This window comes from Cebus imitator, unplaced genomic scaffold (genome assembly GCF_001604975.1).
Source record: "Cebus imitator isolate Cc_AM_T3 unplaced genomic scaffold, Cebus_imitator-1.0 Scaffold670, whole genome shotgun sequence".
Taxonomy (NCBI): domain Eukaryota; kingdom Metazoa; phylum Chordata; class Mammalia; order Primates; family Cebidae; genus Cebus; species Cebus imitator.
In genome coordinates this window covers 163,262-185,386 of record NW_016107985.1, presented here as the reverse complement: position 1 = coordinate 185,386, position 22,125 = coordinate 163,262, and the positions used below count along the sequence as shown (strand labels likewise).

The 22,125-nt window shown below is 44.8% G+C and overlaps 1 protein-coding gene and 1 long non-coding RNA gene across 3 annotated transcripts in view; one reads left to right on the top strand and one right to left on the bottom strand.

The window, feature by feature from the left end:
* Positions 1-5,158: 5,158 nt before the first annotated feature.
* The window catches only part of DMRT1 (doublesex and mab-3 related transcription factor 1), a 114,011-nt gene continuing 97,044 nt past the window's right edge, over positions 5,159-22,125 (bottom strand). The window contains exon 5 of the mRNA XM_017518330.1: positions 5,159-6,251. Within this exon, the coding sequence (XP_017373819.1) occupies positions 6,097-6,251 (155 nt within the window). The 3' untranslated portion in view covers positions 5,159-6,096. The remainder of the gene's footprint in view (positions 6,252-22,125) is intronic.
* LOC108295961 lies at positions 18,797-19,595 on the top strand. Of its 2 annotated transcripts, none has more exons than XR_001821685.2 (2): positions 18,797-18,963; positions 19,087-19,595. It is a non-coding gene; the product is annotated as an uncharacterized LOC108295961 (long non-coding RNA). The 2 variants fall into 2 exon arrangements; XR_001821684.2 differs by having other exon boundaries at positions 19,007-19,595.

The following is a 22,125-nucleotide window of genomic DNA, read 5'->3' as shown; positions in this document are numbered from 1 at the left end:
CCCGAGTCCCATTTCTGTTTGCAGAAAGGGTTTATTCAAGCACATAATGGGATCCCAGCAGAAAGCCTTTCAGAACAAGGGGCTATGGTAAACTTCACCACATGAACTCCGTTTCCAGGGCTATTAAGCTTTTAATTGGAAAATAGCAGAGGAAATTTCAAGGTGACTATAACGTGTTAGCAGTTACTGCAGAGAAAAGCCTGAGCGGGAATGAATGTAGGAAGCATATGGTCCAAATCACATTGAGGAGGAGCGGCCTGCTTCTACTAAGTCCCCGTAGCTTACACACGTATGGGAAAAATCATCAAAGAAATTGGAAAGGGAAGGGGGAGGATTACAAGTAAATGTAACCTCACTAGACTAGATCCACTGGTGCTCTCCTCTGGATGGTGTGTGTTCTCAAACCGCAATTAACTAGTAGAACTGTGGCAGATAACAGTGGAAGAGGGAAAAATAATGTGCATCTGTGGGTCTTTCTCAGCATGAAATATCGCTGCGTGTGTGTATATGTAAAAGCTCAGGATGCAGGTGCCTTTGCTGAGAAAGTCAGGATGTTCTGACTCCAGATTTGGGAGTTCTCGTAGGTGCTCCTCATCCAACTAAATCGTAATCAAAACGACAGTTTCTGATTGTCGCGGTTGTGTAACAGGAAATTCTCTGCTGGGTTCTCATGGAAGTGGCGGGGTGTGTGTGTGTCGGGGAGGGCGGGTGTCAAGGTTCCTATTTTACTGTTTTCATTGCGACCACGGTGATGTCGGTGCAGGCAGATGCTAGAAGAAACTGGAGCGTGTAGAGACCCCTGTGAAAGCAGAAAAACGTGTCCCCTCTCCCTGTGCGTGAACTTAACTACTCAGCTCTCACCCGGTCAGCTTCTCGACCTCGCTCCTCGGCCGGCTTCAAATTGAAAGGGGTTGGGGAAGTTTAGCCAGGCGGTAGGACATCCAGCAATCAATTTCTGAAGATGGCAATAATGTCCTCGTTCTCCCTCAGTCGGTTGGGGACAGACTCATGCAAATCCCCCATGAGATCCCCGAAGCCGCCCTCCGGGGCCAGGGGTGGAGAGCAGAGGCCGCCTGGGGTGGGGGAGATGACTGAACCCGCGTCGAGCGACCGAGGGACACCGCTGAACAGAGGGGAAGGTCCTGGACTGTCTTGTCCCCACACAATTTTGGAAGGGAAGGAGTCGGGCCCCAGTCGGAGGCCTGCTCGAGATCCCCACGTGCCGAGGCCTTTTGGAACAAACGGGGAGCAGAACGGCCTGTTACTTTGCTGGCTCTAAGCCGACCGGGCAGCAGCAGCCAGGTCCTTCATGTTCTCGAACCGTCGAAGCCAGCAGAGGCTCACACCTAGGGCCAACGCTCTCAACCTTGCGGCTTCCTCAGACCCAGCCCGGATACAAGACCGCGCCCGCCTTTTATGGGGTTGAGGTGTCGCTACTGCACGGCTGCATCCGAGGGCCCAGAGCCGCGACCTCAGCCCCGCGCTTTCGAAGGAACTGGAAAAGCGCGCGCCTGGGGCGCTCCCCGCTGGGCGGCGGCCCCGGGAGGCCTTGAGGTCAGCCGCCTGTCCGGTCTAGCCTCGACCCCCAGTCAGGAGCGCCAGCAGCGGACCCAACGCGGAGGAGTAGGAGGGCGTGAGTTCGGCTGGGGGCGTCAGCCAACTCCCGACACCGTCTTGGGACGGGGGGTGACGGGTCGCATACCGTCTACCTTAAGTGCGAAGGAGAAAACACGTCTCCACCAAGGTAAGATGCGCAGCGCTGATTTTAAATCTTAAGATAGTCTTTCCCCTGCGACTTTTAAACACAGAGGCTGAGGAAATACTTTTAGGTAATGTAAGCAACACTAAAGGACAAGGAAAGTTTCTTTTCCTCAGAACGTTGGCTCTCAGGGCTCTGGGGCACTTCCCCGGGACAGGCCACTTTAAAAAAAATCTCACCCGCCTCCCGCCTCCTCCCTTGCAGTCCCTGAACAAAGACCAGCCGCGGGGAAAGCAGGCGGCTGTGCGCGCTTCTAGGAAAGCTTTGGGCTTCACAGGCCCGAGGAAAAGAGGGGAAACGGCCCGCGCCGCCAGCACCCCAGGAAGAGTGGGCGCGAATTTAGCCTGGAAGCCAGGCAGAGGCGCCCTGCGGAGACGCGGGAACTGGGGGTAGTTAGGCTGAGGGACGCCCCACCCGGTCCAACAGAGGCCTGGGCCCTCCCCTCACTTTCCCGACGCCGGAGCCTTCAGGGCGGGGCAACTTCCGGAGCGCTCGGGGTCCCGCCCACCAGACGCGCCCCGCCTGCCCCTCCTTCCCTCCCCGGCGCCGCGGGCCGCGGCTTTGAACTGTGGAGAAGTTTGGTTTGCTGGTTGTTTGGACTGGAGGGCTGCGGGGGCGGCGAGGGGAGGAACTGAAACAAGTGGAGAAGGAGGGGGCGGGTCCACGCTTCCTCGGGCAGGCGGACCGGGGAGGGTTAAGGGGACGTCTTTTAAAGGCGAGATTCACGAACGGTTGGCCGTGGCCCAGCTTCTAAGGCGCGGGGCCTGGAAGGCTGTGGGTCTAAGGCCTAGTCCGCGTGTGCGCGGAGGGCGTAGAAGAGCCAGGGCCCACGCCAGTTTCCCGCGCAAAATTCCCAGAGGGGCAGCGGCGCGCGGGCAGGCAGCCACGACCCTAACCCGCCTGGCGGACGTGGCCTAGCGGGGGAAGCCAAGCAATATTCCCCACCCCTCAACAGGCTGCCCTTAGGGCTTCTTAGTAAAGCGCGACGACGCGTTCTCAAAAGCGCCATTAATGCGACTTGATGCAAAACGTCAAAATGCGATGCAATACACGCATTCGTGGGGAACCGGTTGAGCATTAAAGTTCAAGTGGAGCGGAGGGGGCTGCGTTTTAACATTTTTAATTTATTTTTTGAGACGGAGTCTCGCTCTGTCGCCCAGGCTGGAGTGCGGTGGCGCGATCTCGGCTCACTGCGACCTCCGCTTCTCGGATTCAAGCGATTCTTGTTCCTCAGCCTCCCGAGTAGCTGGAATTACAGGCGTGCACCACTACGCCTGGCTAATTTCTGTATTTTTAGTACATGCGGTTTCACCACGTTGGCCAGGCTGATCTCGAACTCCTGATCTCAAGTGATCTGCCTGCCTCGGCCTCCCAAAGGGCTGGGATTACAGGCGTCAGCCACCGGCGGCCGAGGGCGGGCGCGAGTCTTGTTTCCACAAGGACCGAGGGAAATGTCGGTGCGGGCCAGGTGGGTCTGACTCCCAACCCTGTCCCCGACTGTGTACAGCGGAAGGAGCCCCGGCTGCGGGTATGACCGTGGTTGTGGCAGCAAGAAAGCGAGTGTCACCAAGGGCGTCCTGGGCCCCAGGCCTGCAGGGCACTAATTGGAATGTGAGCCAAAGGCCCAGGGCGTTGTCGCAAACCCAGCCGCCTGCTTGTTAAGGTGGGTTGTTGGCCCGAGGGTCAAGTGCGCTGGAGGCCGGGAGGGGTCACCCGTGCTGTCAGCCACTGCGGCAGCTGGATGCGGCCTGGGGGAAAGCGCGCTCTGCCTTTGCTTCCAGCCCTTCGTGGCGCAGCCGCCGCTCGCCGAGAGTCCAGGAGAATTAGGCCTGGCGCTCCTGCCTTGGTTTCCCCACACCGAAGCAGCCAAACATTTGCAAAACTTGTCAAGGCTGTCTGGGCTAATCCGCAGTCCGCTGGGCCGGCACAGGACGCCTGCCACGCCCACACTTGCACAGATGCGTTCTCCGCACTCCTGTACAGCACACACCATGGACCCTGCCCGCGGGGGAGGGGGGGGCAGAGCTTTGACAAACTGACCGCTCCTAGAATGTGTTTATTAAAAGACAGTTAAAATCCAGCCGTCTTGGTACTGTCTGTGCTCTCTACGTTGTGTTTAGAATTGGACATTCATAACCCAATCCCCCTAAGCCAGGCCTTGGGTCTGTCTTGCACTCTCCTGGGGCAAGACTAACCACCGAGGAAACCTGAGCGTCATCCCATCCCACTAGGCGTGGGAGGAAGGCCCCAGACCCCTCTCAGCTTGAGACCCTGCCTGGCCTGCGGAGGTCCAGGGCCTCGCCCTCCCGCTGGCAGTGGCCCTTCCAGGGCCCCCCGGGTGGCTACTCGGAGGCAGCACCAAACTTGGCGTTAGGCGAGGCCGGTGGGCTTAGAAGGGCCTCTTGAAAGGGTGGATGATGCCCACTGTACAGGCCTAGTTCCCAGGGCGCAGGCAGCCGGAATACGCACTGCCTGCAGAGCCCACGCCTGCTCTGCCGAGCCAAACCTGGCTCTCGGGGCTCACCAGAGGCCCAAAAGGTGCCCAGTCAAGGCTGACAGTGCGCTAGAGCCTATCTGGGCCTTGTCTGACTTTCCAGAAATGGAGGGGTACTGAAGGGGGAAGTGCTGAGAGGGGACACTTTCCCACTTAGGCGGCGTGCCGAGCTTCTCCAACCACCCCGTTGGTCACAGTTAGTATCCTGGGGTTGTCTGCGGAATGGCGGGAGCTGCAAGACTCTGGGATCCTCAAAAGCCAGACCTAAAGAAATGGAGGGGGCAGTGTGCATGGGGTCCGCGAACACACGGGCAAGCTAAGCGCATGATCCTCATCTGCCAAAAGGCCACTAGGAACACTTTGGAGGTGGCGATTCCGCGGTCCGGTTCCCTTCCCCACGCGCCCGCAGCCTCTGCCGTAGCCGTCCCAATAGCTATAGCTACTGCCGCCCGCCGAAGGGCACACGGCTGCAGTAGCAGCAGCCTGACAAGTGTGATAAAATGATCTTCCTTAACTAAACTCGTAAAGCACTGGGCAATAAAACTCAATCTTCTGTAAAATCCAATTAAGTCATTATCTGACTGATTGTATCTTTAATTGAAAACAGAAGTGACAGTAAATTTCTGTGATATATCAGGATCAATCGATACCGCTATACGATTCAGCCCCAAGAAGTGATTTATAATGTCAAACCTATATAGGTAACTCCACATTATTCTCTCTAAAACCACTGGTGGATGAAATTAAGAGTAAGTGCATTTAATAAAAAACAAGATGGTCAGGTTATTGATTACAACAGATGGGGGTGAAATCAAATAGATGTTTTCAAAGCACAGAGCGAAGAAAATACAAGTAATTTCTTTTTTCCTGTTTAATACCGCTCACCAAATATACACACAAGAAAATTCAGTCATCAATAACATTTTTATTTCAGGTACAGCTGCAACTAAGCAGAACAATGAATTTTTTTTAGACTAGTTTCATTTCAGTATGGCTTCTGTTACATAAGAGAGTGCTCCATAGCAATTTTTAACAAAATAATGAACTCAAATCTGTAGTAACTTTTAAAGATGTACTTAACTTCCAAATCAGATTACAACCTAGGGTTACAAAACAGTCAAGACTCCATCCATTTTTTTCCAGTAGTAGAAAGAATGTATGACAAACTCATTCTACCAACACCACTCAGGAACTCTGCGTCACTAAGGTAGGTTACTTTAAATTGCATTGTTTTCAAATTCCCCCCTTTACCAAAAACGCAGATATTTTTACAGGTTTTAATTTTTCTGATTATATTTCAGTTACGTTTTGGATTGGGAAGATGCGGTGGGGCTATTTCCAACAGCAACACACACAATATATCCATTTAGCAGACTTCTAAAAAAAAATCACTAACTTTGCCTGCCCTTCCCACTCGTCAGGTAATTTGGCTAAATTTATATCTTTGCAAGTTTAAAAAAAAAAAAAAAAAAAATTAAAACCCTAAGGCACCTAAGATTTCATTCTAAAACTAAAACATCTAATTATGACTCATTTAGAGGCACACAAATAACTTCACCTGAATGAATTTTCTTCTTGAAAACTACATGAAACTAATGTCATTAAAAAATGAACACTATTATTTAAACTCCGTGAGCAAAGCACTTAAATCTTGCAGATGGTAGTCACGGACCCTAAAATATTACAAATGTGTTATAGCCTCTGGACTAAACTCTAAGGAATATAAACCAAACACACTCTCAACAGTAAGATAGCATGAGTCAATGCAAAATATTAACAAACCCCATGGAAAGTGGAATAAGCCTGTTATTCCAAGTGAACCGCCATCGGCAGGGGACACCGCTCACTCGTCCTCCTCGATGACGGGAGTGACTGTAAAGCTGCTGGGCTCGGACGCAGGCTCACATTCAAGCACTCCCTTTGTGCTCTCGTTACTAATAGGAGAGCTGCTGGAGAGGGAAACTAAGCCAGAATCTTGACTGCTGGGCGGCGAGAATACTGGGAAGTGAGGGGAGAGAGAAAGGGAGAAGAGTACGTTAAAAGTGGCTAGTCTTTCTACATTCATTATTCAATTAGGTTCCAACAAAGAAAGTGGCGCTCTCCATTTCTATTCTGAGTTGAAAGTGTTTTTATAGACGCTCATTAAAACCCCAACACTATTTTTAGAATAAAAAAATAGTATTCTACACAGTATATCTATTTAAGGAAAGGAGAAAGCTAGATAGCAGAGTTCCAGTTTAACGTTCATTAAAAAACAAAACAAGTCGGCTGCATCCTCTTTGGGAAACTATTTCCACCCTTCACTGGTCTCCTCCCCTTTATGCAAAGGATGCTGATGAAACTTGTCAAGTGATCCATCTGACAAATTACCCCAAGCAAGACTTCACCCATGCATTTCCACCAAGACAGGTAACCCTACTTTTTCAAGATGAAAAAGGTGAAGTTGATAGCATATTAACTTTCCTATTATTTCCTTTGGCGTGGCTGGACAAAGATGGGGAAGGGTTGTCAGCATATATAACTTTTAAAAAGTAAAAGTAAATGGTAGAGAAAATTTTTTAAAACACAAGAGTAAATAAATTACATCACACTAAAATAGAAGTCAGATAAAAATTGTGAAAGCACACCTATGAAAATAAAACTCCACTGGAACACCTACATTAAATATGAAGGATGCAAAAGTAATAATGTGTTAGGCAATTTTTGCAACCTTAACAGCCACAGTAGATAGAAAATTTAAGCAAAAGGGTCTCTGACCTTCTTAACCTTAGCTGAGTTTAGATCCACCCACAGAACTCCCTTCCTGCCTAGTGTGAATGTAATTAAGGGGAAGCTGCAGTGGTAATTTCTCTCCTCATTAACTTCCTGATTGGTTTCAGCCTCAGGATTCTGCCGGGCAGTAGTTTGTCACCAATTCCAAATGGCCAATCGTTAATACTAATGTTTGTGTAACTAACTGCCAGCATCTGCCACGGCTTCTTGTACAACAATAATGGTGAAAGGGTACATTAGTGCTCCTGTGTTAATTCAGCTTGTGTTCATCAATAGGGAAATCTATGATGTAATTAGCAAAATGCATTGGGAGCTGAGTGCTGAAGTCATTTGTAGAGAACTAAATCATAGTAGAAGCTGTATTGGGTCCTGATGTGTTTGCCATCAATACTTATTATGTTTGGAATTTAATAAGGTATATTACCATGCTGAAAAGAGACCTTTTTACAAGAGAACACTATTTACGCTTGTTACGGGGTTTGGAAAGGTTTGCTGCAGCTAGTGGAACCACACAGAAATAAAAGAACAGAGCTGGGATTGAAGAAGCAGACTCTTAACTACTCCACTGGACCACATTCTTTCAGAAAGCCCCCTTCTTCCAGTGTGACATATGGGTAGACAGATAGACAAACGGATAGTTTTGTACAGCCACCTCAATATCCAATAAGGAAAGAGATGATCTGAAAACTCAGTAAGTGAATAAATTTGAAAAACAATTTAGGCAACTTCCTGACAAGCAGTTCCTTTTTATATTGATAGATTTGTTTAGTCTTTAATAATTTAAATTTAAAAAGCAAGGGATAAGTTTGTAAGCTTTAAAAGATAGGAAAATAATTTTTTAAAATTTAAAGGGAGTCTTTAAATAGTATTTTATAACAAAAAGCATGCATATGCATATATATACATATATGCAACCAAAACTAGAAACCTATGAAATCTGAAGCCTTCATCTTACTAAAGTTAATAAAAGTATCTTACTAAATTTATATTGTTATATGCATTTAAATTCCTGCAAATCCAAGTGCTTTATTAATTGTATACATGCACCTGGCTGTCATATATATGTACATAGAAATGCTTTTGAGATCTTGTTACTATACAGATCTGGAAAGCAGACTAAGAGTTTGCTGGAGAGTCCGTCAGTTAATGTGCTCACCCCCCACCACAACCAATGACAGAAGTTTCTCTGTATACAAAGTATGAGGAAGAACAGTAAGTAAACATTGATGACTACTACCTGTATGCCACACACATACTTTAATGAGGTATATTTCACCCTCAAACCATTCATGGAGAGAATTACTCTCCCTGTTTAACACAGGGATCCTGAGCAAGCTATCAAGGGCAGCACTGTACTGGTTAGGCTGACTCTCTGGCATGCCCTGGTCCCTGCACCAACCTACTTCTGGGCACCACATTTCAGAACTGGCCACTGAACCTTCCCAATCCCTGTGCAAGTTTAAGGAGGCAAAGCAACAGACCTGTAAAGAAATAGGTATGTGTTCTCCCAACATGTTCTGAGCCCTAAGTCTGTTTCCAGTTAGCAGCTGACTGGGGTGCCCTCTCCTCATTTAGCCAACTTGGGACTAAAAAGGGGAGTGGGAATTTTGCAAAAGAAAGGAATCTTTGACAGTATCCCCCTTTTGCTCTAACTTGCCTTGTGAATATTTTCTTGGAAGGTATTCTTGCAACTTGGGGCCACAAAGCATGCAGAATGTTACCTGCATGGATTAGGGAGACTCCAAGCATACTTTTAATGCATGACTGCACTTCAGAGAAAATGTAAAACTCACCCTGTTTCGGAAAACACCTGTATTTTTTAAACTGTTTCTCCACTCAAAATCTAAACCCATGTTATTTTCACATTTGTTAAAGGCTTAGTTTAGCATTGTTTCTGAATAATAGGCTGTTGAGTTAGGGACAATATCTGTTTATCTCATTTTTGTATAGCACCTCACAGAGTTCCAAGTACATGAAAAGATTTAGTGTGTCTTTCCTTAGTGACTAATGTCCAAAATCACTTTTACTACCATCCTTAAAGATAGTCCCTCAAAGGTACCTTCTCCATTTTAATGCAGCTCCCTTAAACTTTAGAAGGAGAAGGATAATTGATCACTGTAAATTATTTTATACCAATTAAAATTCAAAAATCAATATATTAAAAAAGTCAAAAATCAAAATGATGCTTTCACTTTTTGATTCTAAGGGGCCCTACACAAGGCTAATTTCAACTCAGAAGTCTTGTCTTAGGTCATTTTGTAAAAATGCCAACTCCTGCTGTCAGTGGCACTGTTGGGGAACAGATAGTATTAGTAGCACTAGAAATTGGTTCAATCTTTCTGGACAGCAATCTAGTGACATGTAATAAGAACCATAAAACTGTTCAGCCCCTCTGACCTGGTAATTCCACTCCAGGGAATAACCCTGAAGAAAGAAAGAATAATTGACCCTGAGATGCTCAACACACCATCAGTGAAGATGTTAGTGCACTGCTCCTGTGCTTGGGAAAAGGAGTTGGGGGCAGCCGCACTGGGGTTGGGGGCAGGAAGCATTCACAGGCAATAAACAATTAAGGATTATACTACCCTATAATCATTGATAGCCTCCCAGGATTTACAGAAATGAAAGAAAGTACCTCTGCACACCACAGCAGAGACTGAAAAGGAAATGGAAAAAAACAAAAAAGGAAAACTTGCCAATCTGATACTTTTTTGTGTTACAATGAAAGTGGGTAAACCTCCGAGTCTGACCCTTGTTTGAACCACCAAATCTAGTATCTGTTTTCTCTCAAGAAGCCTATTTGTCTACAGAAGCTACTGGGATATTCTTTTATTATTATTTTAAAATAAACAGAAAACCTTACACATGATCATTCTTACCAATGTGGTGAAAAAAACACTTTAAAATGATTTTGGTGATGCCATTTAACCATGAGTATTCTTTTTCAAGAATATTTATACTGTCAAAAAAGAAAACCTTCTTTTAAAAAAAAAAAAAAAAACACTCTAAGTGCTAAATCTTTTGACATTGCAAAGACCCCTGACTTTTAACTTGAATGATTTGTTGGAAGTCAATGGACTGGAACGAATAATTCTTTTCCAGTGATGTGAGAAAACAGGATATTCATGCTTTAAAAACATTTTTTCTTCCTCTATATGTTAAATACTATTAAACTAAGAAACCATTTTAGAATTAAATGCAAGTGGCATTTTTCAGTTGTTAGCAACCCTTCATTTAGATCCTGACTGCCAAGGCAGACAAACAAAACTGCTGGCCTCTTCAGTTTCCTAGAGTTTGCAGGCCTAAGAAAGAATCTGATGAAAAGCTCATGAAAATTTCTTAAACAACAAATTCTTCCACTTCATGATAACCATAGTGTTTGGAAATAAAATCATGGGCAATCAATACCACTTAGCATATATTTAATGTTTCACAATAGAACTCTTTTCCAGAGTGGAACTGCTGCCCTTCTCACTAACATTTAAAATAATTAGGATTATCTTAGCTGTCCGAAGCTTGGCAGGTTCAGTTTGTACTTTCAAATAGCATTAATTCTTGGCACTCAGAACAAGGGATAAAAGGTAAAGATATGAATGGAGATCTTTATTCCACCTGATCTATCATGGATTAGCTCATTCTTTTCCAGTTCATGCCTGCACTCTAGTTAAGAAGAAGGCTGAGCTGTAACTGATGTAATTAGAAACCACAAGCTGAGAAAAAATAGCCCTTTGGTAATCTCCTCCATTTACTATAAATTTACTAAAAAAAAGTAATGATCTTTGAAACAATTAAATGTGTTTTTCCCTGAGTGAAATTAAAGAGCAGTGATGGGAGAGTGGAGTATAGGATTGTGTTTTTCGTAACACCGTATCTTAGTTATCAGCTTTAAAATCTAACATCGGTTTTGAAGAGAACTAGCTCTGCACTTTCTTATCACAGAGAGAAGTGGCCATCACCGTAAATGAAAAGTCCTATAGATACAATCAGGGAAATTATCTGGGCTTCCTCTTCGATACAACTATTACAACCTTTGCAAGCACTGGGAAATAGCATACTTTAAAAACTAGGTGAGCTTAACAGAAAGTACATATGTATGCAACATTACCTCTTTACCTCTAAATTTCATGTAAAACATAATGTACACACAATTCACAAAATAATAGAACAACTTTTCAACTCTCAAAGGGAACAGAAGCCAAGCAGGCATCCTTCTGCAGCATGTCAGAGGTTGGGGGAGCACTGGCCTGGGAGTCTGAGAACTTGAGCTCACAGTCTAGTCCTGCCGGTAGCTGCAGATTAGCTTCCCTGCTGCTTGTGAAACTAAGTGACAATGCACCCACCAAACTTAGTCCCTTCCCCTACTTACAGAGTTCAGCTGATAAGCAAAGGGAAGAAGCGGTTTTTTTTTTTTTTTGTTTGTATTAACAAGGTATGCAAAAGGGGAGGAGAAAGAAGGGGTGCATTCAGTCTAATATTCCACCAGGGATGCAAGCAGAATCAGCTCAGGACCAGGCAGTCCTTCTCCATTGCCACCTCCACCCCATCCTGCCCCCAAGACCCCCTGGGCCACAGCATGGCAGGTGGTGGGTCCCCACATGCCCTGCTTGTTTCATGGAGGTCACCACAAGCAATTTGCATCTCAAAGCTATGAATAGTCAACATGTCCTTGACACTAGCCCTACCCTGAAAGGGGCTGAGCACCCTTTGAAATACCTCCTCTCTCCCCTCACTCCTCACCTCCCAAAAAACCTTTCTTGTCTGTATGGCAGCAAGGGTGATACTGCAGACTGCTCCCTTGCCCCCCAAACTCACTCAGTTGTGGGAACTTTCCTCCCACTGACATCTCTTCCTAAACCCTCTCAGAAGTGAGCCAGTGTGCACATGAGGGGCTGACTCATTTTTACAGACTCAGTTGCCTAGTCCCATCCAGGGTGCCACATTTGCTGATATACACAATCCAAACAGTCAAAGTCACTCTAAAACTATGTTTTGACCAAGATATGTTCAGTCTTAACACCTTATCATTGTGTGGCTTTTAATTCCCTTTAGTAACAACATCCTGCAGTAAACTCACACACTGGCTAACTCTTTGCTCGCCTCTCCAGTAAAATAAACATGACCTAGACTTTTAAGAAAACCACTCTTGTACCTGGGAAGTTGTTTAAGCATCCTGTGCCCTAGTTTCCCCATCTGTAAAATGGGGGGTAATAACAGAAGTTTGTGAAGATTACTGGAGTAATATTTATTCAATAAATACTCATTTCCTTAATTCCTCTGTCAGCTGTCTAAATCTCCATGTCTTAATGTGAGAAGATTCTTGCTTTTGAACGCACCAAAATCATATCAGGATTTAGTGCAAACTCTGTTTACTCCAGGGCACACATACATGTTGCCTTTTTGAGAGAACCAGGAATACACATTTACTATGTAACAGCCAGAGTGTCACCTCCAAGAGGCAAAACAACCTATTCCTCACTTGAACGGGTCCTTTGTTAACAACAGCTCTGCCTTTTTCAATCTTTTTGAGGAGGGAGGTGAGAAGATGGCTGGCATCAAATCAAACACTTCTTTAGGGAATGACTGTGAACATGCTTTTTATATAAACCAAACAAAATAGTGTTACTATCCCATGATCAAGCAAACCATCCCTTCAGACTAGAATTTGGAGAAAGGAAGAATCTGTGGTTTTTGAGCCTGAGTTTGTCCTAAGGTTGGGAACACTGGGAACTACAAGGCACAGGTGTCAGCCTCAAAAGTAGTAAGGGTCTCATCTGTTCCTAATCCACAATTACTGGGTTCCTGGAGCCCTATCAGAATAAGGCTTGCTGGTGTCCCAGGAACTATCCTTGGTCAGAATGCAACAGAGCAGCGGGGTCAGGTTGTGGGTTCCAGAGGCAGGCTGTCTATCTCTTACTACCTGAAGACCCTGGACAGGTCACTCTCCATGACAGAGACCTCTCCATGTCTCTGCTTCCTCATGTGTAAAACGGGGATACAGTAGAGCACTTAGGATGATTCTACACAAGGTGTGGGGCCCCATTAATGCTATTTTCTCTCCTGTGGTCACCCACACGTGTGGCCCCATGACAACCAGCACCTGCTGCTGTCTGAACTGAGCCCTGTTCCTAGCGTCACGTCTCAGCACTGCTCCCCGACTCCACTTCCCTTGTCTACACCTGCCGATCCCATCCTACTTCATCTTTCTTAAGCCTGAAGAAGCAGCAGTCAGAAACACAGGCTCCTTTCTGGGAGACCGTTTTCCCACCACACTCAGTGCACGATAAGCAGGAGGGCTGAGGGAGGCCTGCTTCCGGCTGGCCCCTCTCAGGAGGACCTGTCAGGTCGGGCCAAGCCCCACCCCTACTCCTCAGCCAGTAGCAGCCACCATCGGATAATTGTCCAGAAAGACCAGGAGCTCTGCCATCGACACTGGCACCTCAATAAATACCCGGTGCCTCAGTTTCCTCAGTTGTAAAGGGAGGGTAATAAATAGAAAGTTGGTTTGAGGGTCAAGGAAACAAAATAGTTTGTAAACCCTAAGGGTCTATACACTTGTTACTCATTATTTTCTCTGTACCCTCTCCTCTGGCAGAAGCCTATACTCTTGAAGAATTGTGAGTTACTGTCTGTACTCCATTGTAAATTAATAGGATTTTTATTAAACATAGGTTGGGAAAGAAAAAAAAAGTGACAACACAGCCAAACACCTCTGAATGTTCTTGGACAAATTTCAATTCTGATGTGAGGGAAAGTCAATTATTGCTTTCTTCATCCCTTTTTACACACCGAAAGACTGAAAGTTAAGATGAATTCCAAACTAAAACCTGAGCCTATTATTTGTGCTTTTCACGGCGTCATGTATAGGCCTTCAGTGACACTTAACCATTCCTGAGGCTGGGCCAATAGGCAAGCCGACTCCACTGAATCGGGCTAGGGCAGAGGGCCAGGAGAACCACCTGGTGGCAGAGACACAAAGTCCACAATGTAAAAGACAAACCTCGGGTAAATGTAACTTGAACTGAGAATGTCTACCATCCACTGTCCAGCCCAGTGCAGAGCACACAGTGGGCGTTTAATAATGGATGCGTGAGCGAGAAAAACAATGGAATTTAGCCTTCACAAGACACACTGCAACCATGCAACAGGACTAACCCGTGCATGCACTGGCAAAGACAGTCTCAAGTCTAAAACCAGGTTAAGGTGGCTGGATGTAGTGGCTCACATCTGCAATCCTAGCACTTTGGGAGGCCAAGGCAGGCAGATCACCAGGTCAGCAGTTCAAGACCAGCCTGGCCAACATGGCAAAACCCCATCTCTACTGGATATACAAAAATTAGCCAGGCATGGTGGCACATGCCTGTAATCCCAGCTACTCAGAGGGGGAGGTTGCAATGAGCCAGTATCATGTCACTGCACTCCAGCCTGGGCAACAGAGCAAGACTCTGTCTCAAAAACAAAACCAAACAAAAACAACAATAAAACCAGTTTAAGGAGTTTAAAGTACAAGTGTTTGATTCAATTCTGCCTGTAGTTACTACATAGTGACTCTATGCAAAGCCTGGACACAGAGGCAAAGGAAAAAGCAGCATCAAACACGCCCTTTGACAAGTGGTGGCACCAGGACCTCAGCCTAGGCCAAAGGCAAAGACCCCGGCTTTTAATGAGCTCCTCAGGGACTCTGTATAATGCAAATGAGTGCTTAGATCCACATATAGGTGCCATGACTGGGTTGGCCACACACACCACAACTGCCTTTGAAAACAGAGTTAAATACATATGTGATCATCTCAGTAATGAGTCAGGCTGGGCAAAGAAGATGCTCTACGAATCATCTCTGAAATAGACTTGCATTTGATTCTGGGCAAGTTGTTTTCTCAGATACAAAAGGAATCAAACCCATAAAATAGGCTCTGACATTTGCCATTCTACAAACTATTTTGCAGTATGAGAAATTTTTAAAGTAGTCTTGCAGAAGAAAGAATCACAGATGCTCCAGCCTGAAAGGGTAAGATGTGATGGAAATCCCAACCTTGATGGGCATCTCATTAAGGCTAAGAAAAAGGATTAAAGTTTTGGAGTCAACACCACTGCCAGGGGAGCTGGTCACAATAATGTCCACACTGCCTTATCTTCTAGAGCTCCAATGAGCTTGGCTTCCTGTCTAATTCAGAAACTGGCAGTTAGCCTTGGATTGATATAATCTCTGATAACACACAATGTTTAAGAAAATATTTATACTTAGGATGTGCATCTTTAGCTATATGATTTTTAGAAAGTCTTTCATTTAAAAATATTCTGGGCCAGCCACGGTGGCTCATGCCTGTAATCCCAGCACTTTAGGAAGCTGGGGCAGGCCGATCACAAGGTTAGGAGTTCAAGACCAGCCTGCTCAACATGGTGAAACCCCATCTCTACTAAAAGTACAAAAAAAAAAATAGCCCGGCATGGTGGCGCACACCTGTAATCCCAGCTATTCGGGAGGCTGAGGCAGGAGAATTGCTTGAGGAGGCGGAGGTTACAGTGAGCCAAGATCCTGCCACCACACTGCAGCCTGAGGCACAGCGTAAGACTCTATCTCAGAAGAAAAAAAAAAGCTAATAAACATATCCACCTGAATGAACCTCCTGCCGAGCAAACTCACTGAAGTTTAAAACGGAACCTAAGGGCTAGGCACAGTGGCTCACACCTGTAATACCAGCACTTTGGGAGGCCAAGGTGGGAGGATCACTTGAGCCTGGGAAGTCGAGGCTGCAATGAGCTGTGATCATGCCACTGCACTCCAAAGTAGGTGACAGAGCAGGACCCTGTTTTTTTTAAAAACAAAAACCAAACAGAACCCAAGGCCAGGCACAGTGGCTCACACCTGTAATCCCAGAATTTTAGGAGGCAGAGGTGGGCAAGGTCAGGAGTCCGAGACCAGCCTTGCCAATTTGGTGAAACATCATATCTACTAAAGATACAAAAATTGGCTGGGTGTGGTGGCACTCGCTTGTAGTCCCAGCTACTTGGGAGGCTGAGGCAGAAGAATCACTTGAACCCAGGAGGCGGAGGTTGCAGTGGGCCAAGATCGTACCACTGCACTCCAGCCTGGGCAACAGAGTAAGACTCAGTCTCAAAACAAAACAAACAAAAAACGAACCCAAAACAACAAACAAAAAGAAACAAACAAAAAACTGAACTATCGACTTCTCCTCCAGCAACAAACCTGACCTTCCCTCATCTCGTGGTCTTGAGAGCACCCTCTTCTCCAGCCAGTTTGGACTCCAAACTTAAGAATACCTCGCCTCCCTCCCACATCTAAGCAGCTGCTACATCCTGCTCCCTTTCACTCTGCCATATCCCTCCTTACACACATCCCTCCTTTCCAATGACCCTATCACACCACACCCCCATGTGAATTTCAGCCCTCATCACTTTGCACCTTTTCTGCTAGCATCTAGTGCCCTATCCAGTCCTTTCTCTCTCTGCTTCACTTTACCCAGGTGGCCATATTATGCTTCCAAAAGCATGTCTCTGACATCTTTCCTAAATAAACAAACTTTGGTGGTTTCTGCAAAGGTCCAAGCTCCCTGGACTGGCATTTGAAGGGCAACCTGATTCCCCACTTCTCCCCTGCGCTTAAGGCACGTCCTAGCCTCACTCCTGCTCCACATGCTTGCACAGACCTCTAGGTCCCCTGCCTTTGACACTGAGTTCATGCCAGTCCCAACAACTCTCCCCAGTCTCCACAACTGAACACTCAACTCAAAGCCAACCTCCTCTAATCCCTTTAAGCAGAAACAACCTCCCCCTTCTCTAATGCCCACAGTACTGTACCTTTCTTGTGCCACTATCACTTTCACCATTCATTATGGATCTAATGACTGCCCTACAGACCAGAGGAGGGACCATGTTATGGTTCTATCTTTAAAGCCCTTTTTGTCTGCCTCTAGTTGAAAGACTTACATGTGGCCAGCATTCAACAAATAGTAGTTGATGAATAAATGAAAGATCACACTCATGAGACAAAGCCAGCCGATCTGTTTCCTAGACCAGTCGTGATCAGTACACTAGGTAAGTATGCATGGAAAGAATGGTAGAAAGGCAGTTCTGGCAAGAGAGAAGAGATGACTGCTGGCCCCACCATCAAGGAAGAGGCAAGGAAAACTAAGCAGCAGCTGAGGCAGCAGTAGAGAGGGAGTGCAACAATAGAGGTGGCAATGAACCCAAAGCCTCAAGAATGGGTCAGCTTTCTGCAGGCGAGAGGAGGGTCCACTTGATAAACCTTCCTGTCATCTAAGGGTGGGGGTCAAGAGCCGTTGACAACTGCAAGGGAAGCTTTTCGTCATTTAGAAAATTCATTTATGTGAAACAGATCATTTCTCAATGATGGCAAGTTAATGAGGCATACTGAATCTACCCTTAAACTCAGTCCTTGGATGAGTATAACTAAACTTCAGACACTAAAAGAAATATCAGAATGACAAAAGCCAGAAGACCAACAAGATACACAGACTTTTTTTTCTCCATAATAAAGGAGGCTTATTTAAGCTAGTACCTTAAAAAAATAGATAAGGGGTGGCCATCAGATAGGTTTTGGATAAATCACTTTCATTATTAATTGAGTGAAAATATAAACAACATGATAAGTAAGTTTTACTCCACATATTTAACATTCTAAATCCAAACAATGAGCAAATCCACATTCTTCACAGATGCACACAAAACATTTATGCAAAATAACCATATACCACTCCACAAAGAAAGTCTCTACAAATTTCAAAGATGTGTATCTTTCAAAACCTTTGAAGTCTTAGAGATTTAAGTCTATAGGCTGTGAGAATATGTCCTAAGGGAAAAAACCCTTTCAGCTTTAAAATAATGATCAATAAGAATATAAATTTCACTGACTCTGCCTAACCAACAGGCCAACATTTGGTCACAATATAATTAATTTCACCCTTAATGTTACTGTTGAAAGTATTTAAATGCCCAGGCACTGACTCCAACCCACACATTCCTCCCTGATCCCACATTCCGAGTAGATCAGGTATTTTCACACTTGGTTCATCTTCAGTGAAGACTGTAATTAAATCTTTAATTTGAAAAAAAACAGTGGAAGTCCAGCACTCACTGCATTATTGGCTGCCCTGGAAGCTCAGGGCAAAGAGCAGTCAAATAGCAAATGGCGACCTCAGCTCCTTCAAGCATAAGTAATCTGCTAATTTCAGAAACTACCAGCTCATCTCAAAAGTGATCAATTTACATGTAAAAATGCTTTCGGCGTGCAAGCTTCCTGGGAATCGGAAATGTTATTTTAATTGCACAAACTCTCAGGTTTATGGACTGCCTGCCAGGCCTTTTGATTATACCATCATTTTAAAAGTATAAATTTTAGAACATGTTTTATTTCATGTCCAAGATGTTGGAAGAGGCCTCTTTGGGAGCCAAGTATTCTCAGGAACACAATGACTACTGTCAGTCCTTTTTGTTTCTTAATCTTTCTCCACAACTAGCTAAAACTCAAGCATAAAAGAAGGCAGTGTGGTGCTAATTTGGTTACTTAATTCACAGACTGTTTACTGAGCATCTGCTCTGTGCCCAGCACTGTTCTAGATACAGGGGATATGACTGTGAATAAAACAAGGCTCTGTTCTCAGAAGAAAAACACCTGTAATCAGACACACCTGGGATTATATTCTGGCTGGGTCACTTACTAGTTATGTCACCCTGGGCAATCATTTAACAGCTCTGAGCCTCAATTCCTCACCTACTAAAGGAAAACAACAATGTTAAAGGCTGTTGTGATTTAAAAACAAAATACAGCATAGCAAGCTCCTTGGCTCAAAACAGGCATTGAATAAAGACTGGCATCCTCCCTTCCTGAAATAAGAGGGCAGATAATCAGCAAGTGCTTCAAACTGGCACCAGGGATCACCTGAAACAGAATCAGAAGAAGGTGACATTTTTTCTTCCTCACATCTGTGCTTTTCTGTTCTTAGGTATCCTGTGCCCTCTGGTCCACTCCCAGGGTCTCCTCTCTGCCAAATTACAACTTATACCCTCCTTCAATCGGCTCCAGGACAGTTCTATTCTTGGAGTATACCACTTGGAGCTCTTCAAAGAAAAGCATCCAATTAAACTAATTCACCCAAGAGGTACATGCAAGCTTCACACTGCCAATCCTCTTTTTGATATTTTCATTTGAAAGACGAAGCTCTAAATACTGCAGAGTTGTCATCTTTGGGGGCAGGGAAAATTACTGAAGTGTCATCTCTACATTAAGTATACAGAATGCACTGCTAGGTAAGTGGATAAATCAAGTTTCATTTTTACTACATCGAGTTTTCATAATTTACAGAACAGTCTTGCTGATCAAGGTTACCGTCCATGTCTGGTCTGTGTTTCCAGCTTACCAGAGACTCAGCCTTTCAAAGTGATTTACCAGTGAGCTAATCTCAAAATTATCATCAGTTTCTCTTTAACTCTGCCTTCCAGGAGCTTAACTGGAATGTGGTCCTTACAGCCAAACAGAAATGATTGGTATTTAAAGAAGAATTATATTAAAATAAATTTATTTTTCTGCTAGCAGTTAACGCTCATGTTGTCTAGTGCTTCAGTGAGGCTCTAGGATTTAATTATTTGTCAGAAATTTTAATAAAATGAACTTTTAATTATTTCCATTAGGAAATATTACTATTTGTAATAATGAAACAAATAAAATTGAGAGAAAAGGCAAAGACACAGTATTAGCATTAGTTAACTAATATGTCTGGTAGTAAGGGGGATATACTTTCTATAATCCTAAACCAAGGTCATCCATTTATTTAAAAAGCACTTACAACTTTCTATATCAAAACAACTATGAAACAATAAAGGACAAAACATTTTTGTAATAACAAAAAGTGATTGATAGAAAGAGACAGAAAGCATGGATAAAAGGAAATCCAAGAAAACAGAGTCATTGCTGGAAACACTGCTTTTCACTTGAACTGTAGAAGTGAGCTACTTTCTTTAATGAGTGGGGGCTAGGAGATGCTGGGGAAATGAAACGGGAATTCTCAGGAAGGCTCATCTACCAGCCTAAGGCAGGAGCTGGTAAATGCTCACTTGGGGAAGCAGGCTTGTGAAATGCAGCTCAGCCCACATTATTTATTAGCATAATTAATTACTATCATTCATTGAGTCCCTATCATGTTCCAGGCATTGTACTTTTATCATCTTCACAAAAACCCTTTTGGGGGGGTAGATATAACATCCTTACTTGAGAGATTTTAAAAACAGACTCAGAGAGGGTGATTAACATGCCCAAGCTCACACAACTGTGAGCCAGAATTTGAGTATCAGAGCCAGAATTTGTACTCAGGACCTGAATCCGGGACTGTCCACAAGAGGCCACAGTGTATCACAACATGCTTGCTGGTTGTGCTCATCATGCTTCCTCCTGCTGACCCAGAGAGCCCTCTGCAGTAAGCTTTCCTCTTCTTCACATCCACAAGTTTGTTGCCCAAGTACCTCTTTAGATAGTTATGATTTTGCTGCAAAAAGACAGCTTTCAAGTCTAAGGCATAAACTGAGTTGCAGGCTTGGCCTTCTAAAAATGAACTGCACATGGAAATATCCAAGAGACCCAATTCCCACATCTTTCAATCTGCCTTCCAAGCAGAAGACACTTCTGCAATAAAACTACTATATGATTCAAGAATGCTACTTCTGAGTGTATATCCAAAGAACTGAAATTGGGATCAGATATCTGCACACCCATATTTACTGCAGCATTAGTCACCATACCCAAGGAAGGCATGGAAGCAACCTAGGAGTCCACTGATGGACAGATGAATATGGACGATGTGCTATATGCATACAATGGAATATTGTTCAGCCTTAAAAAGAAGGAAATCTTGCCGCTTGCAACATGAATGAACCTGGAGGACACTGTGCTAAGTGAAATAAACCACACTTGGAAGGACAAGTACTACATGGTTTCCACTTATATATGAGAAATCTAAAATAATCAAACTCATAGAAGCAGAGTAGAATGGTGGCTACCAGGGGCTGAGGGAAAGGGAAAACAGGGAAGTACTTAAAGGGTACAAAGTCTCTGCCAGGTGCGGTGTCTCATGTCTGTAATCCCAGCACTTTGGGAGGCCAAGGCAAGCAGATCACGAGGTCAGGAGTTTGAGACCAGCCTGGCCAATATGGTGAAAACCCATCTCTACTGAAAATACAAAAAAAAAAAACCTAGCCAGGCACTTGTAGTCCCAGCTACTCAGGGTGCTGAGGCACGAGAATCTATTGAATCCAGGAGGCAAACATTGCAGTGGCCTGAAATTGCTCCACTGCACTCCGGCCTGGGCAACAGAGGAAGATCTCTTCCTAAAAAAAAAAAAAAAAAAAAGGGGGGGGGGGGGGGGAGCAGGCGGGTACAAAGTTTCAGTTACACAAGATAAATCCTAGAAATCTGTACAGTTTGGTGCCTGCAATTAACAATACAGTATTTACTCACAAAGTTGTATACATTAAATAAGAACACTTTCTGTATTGTCAATCATACTCAAGTGTTTTGTGGGGTTCCCCCCACTCCCCGAGAGAGGGTCTTGCTCTCCCAGGCTTGCAGTTTCAAACTCCTGGACTCAAGTGAGATCCTCCTGCCTCAGTCTCCCAAGTAGCTAGGACTACAGGCATATATGTCAACATGCTGCCTAATTATTTTATTTTTTGTAGGGAAAGGCTTTGTTGCCCAGGCTGGTCTTAAACTCCTGGCCTCAAGGGATTACAGGTGTGAGCTACTGCACCTGGCAAGTGTTTGTTTGTTTGTTTGTTTGTTTGTTTGAGACGAAGTCTCATTCTGTTGCTCAGGCTGGAGTGCAGTGGCGTGATCTCGGCTCAGGGCAACCTCCGCCTCTCAGGTTAAAGTGATTCTTCTGCCTCAGCCTCCCGAGTAGCTGAAACTACAAGCACCTACCACCACGCCTGGAGAATTTTTTTTTTGTATTTTTTAGTAGAGACAGGGTTTCACAATTTGACCAGGCTAGTTTTGAACTCCTGACCTCAAGTGATTCGCCTACTTCGGCCTCCTGAAGTGCCAGGATTACAGACATGAGCCACCACGCCTGGCCTA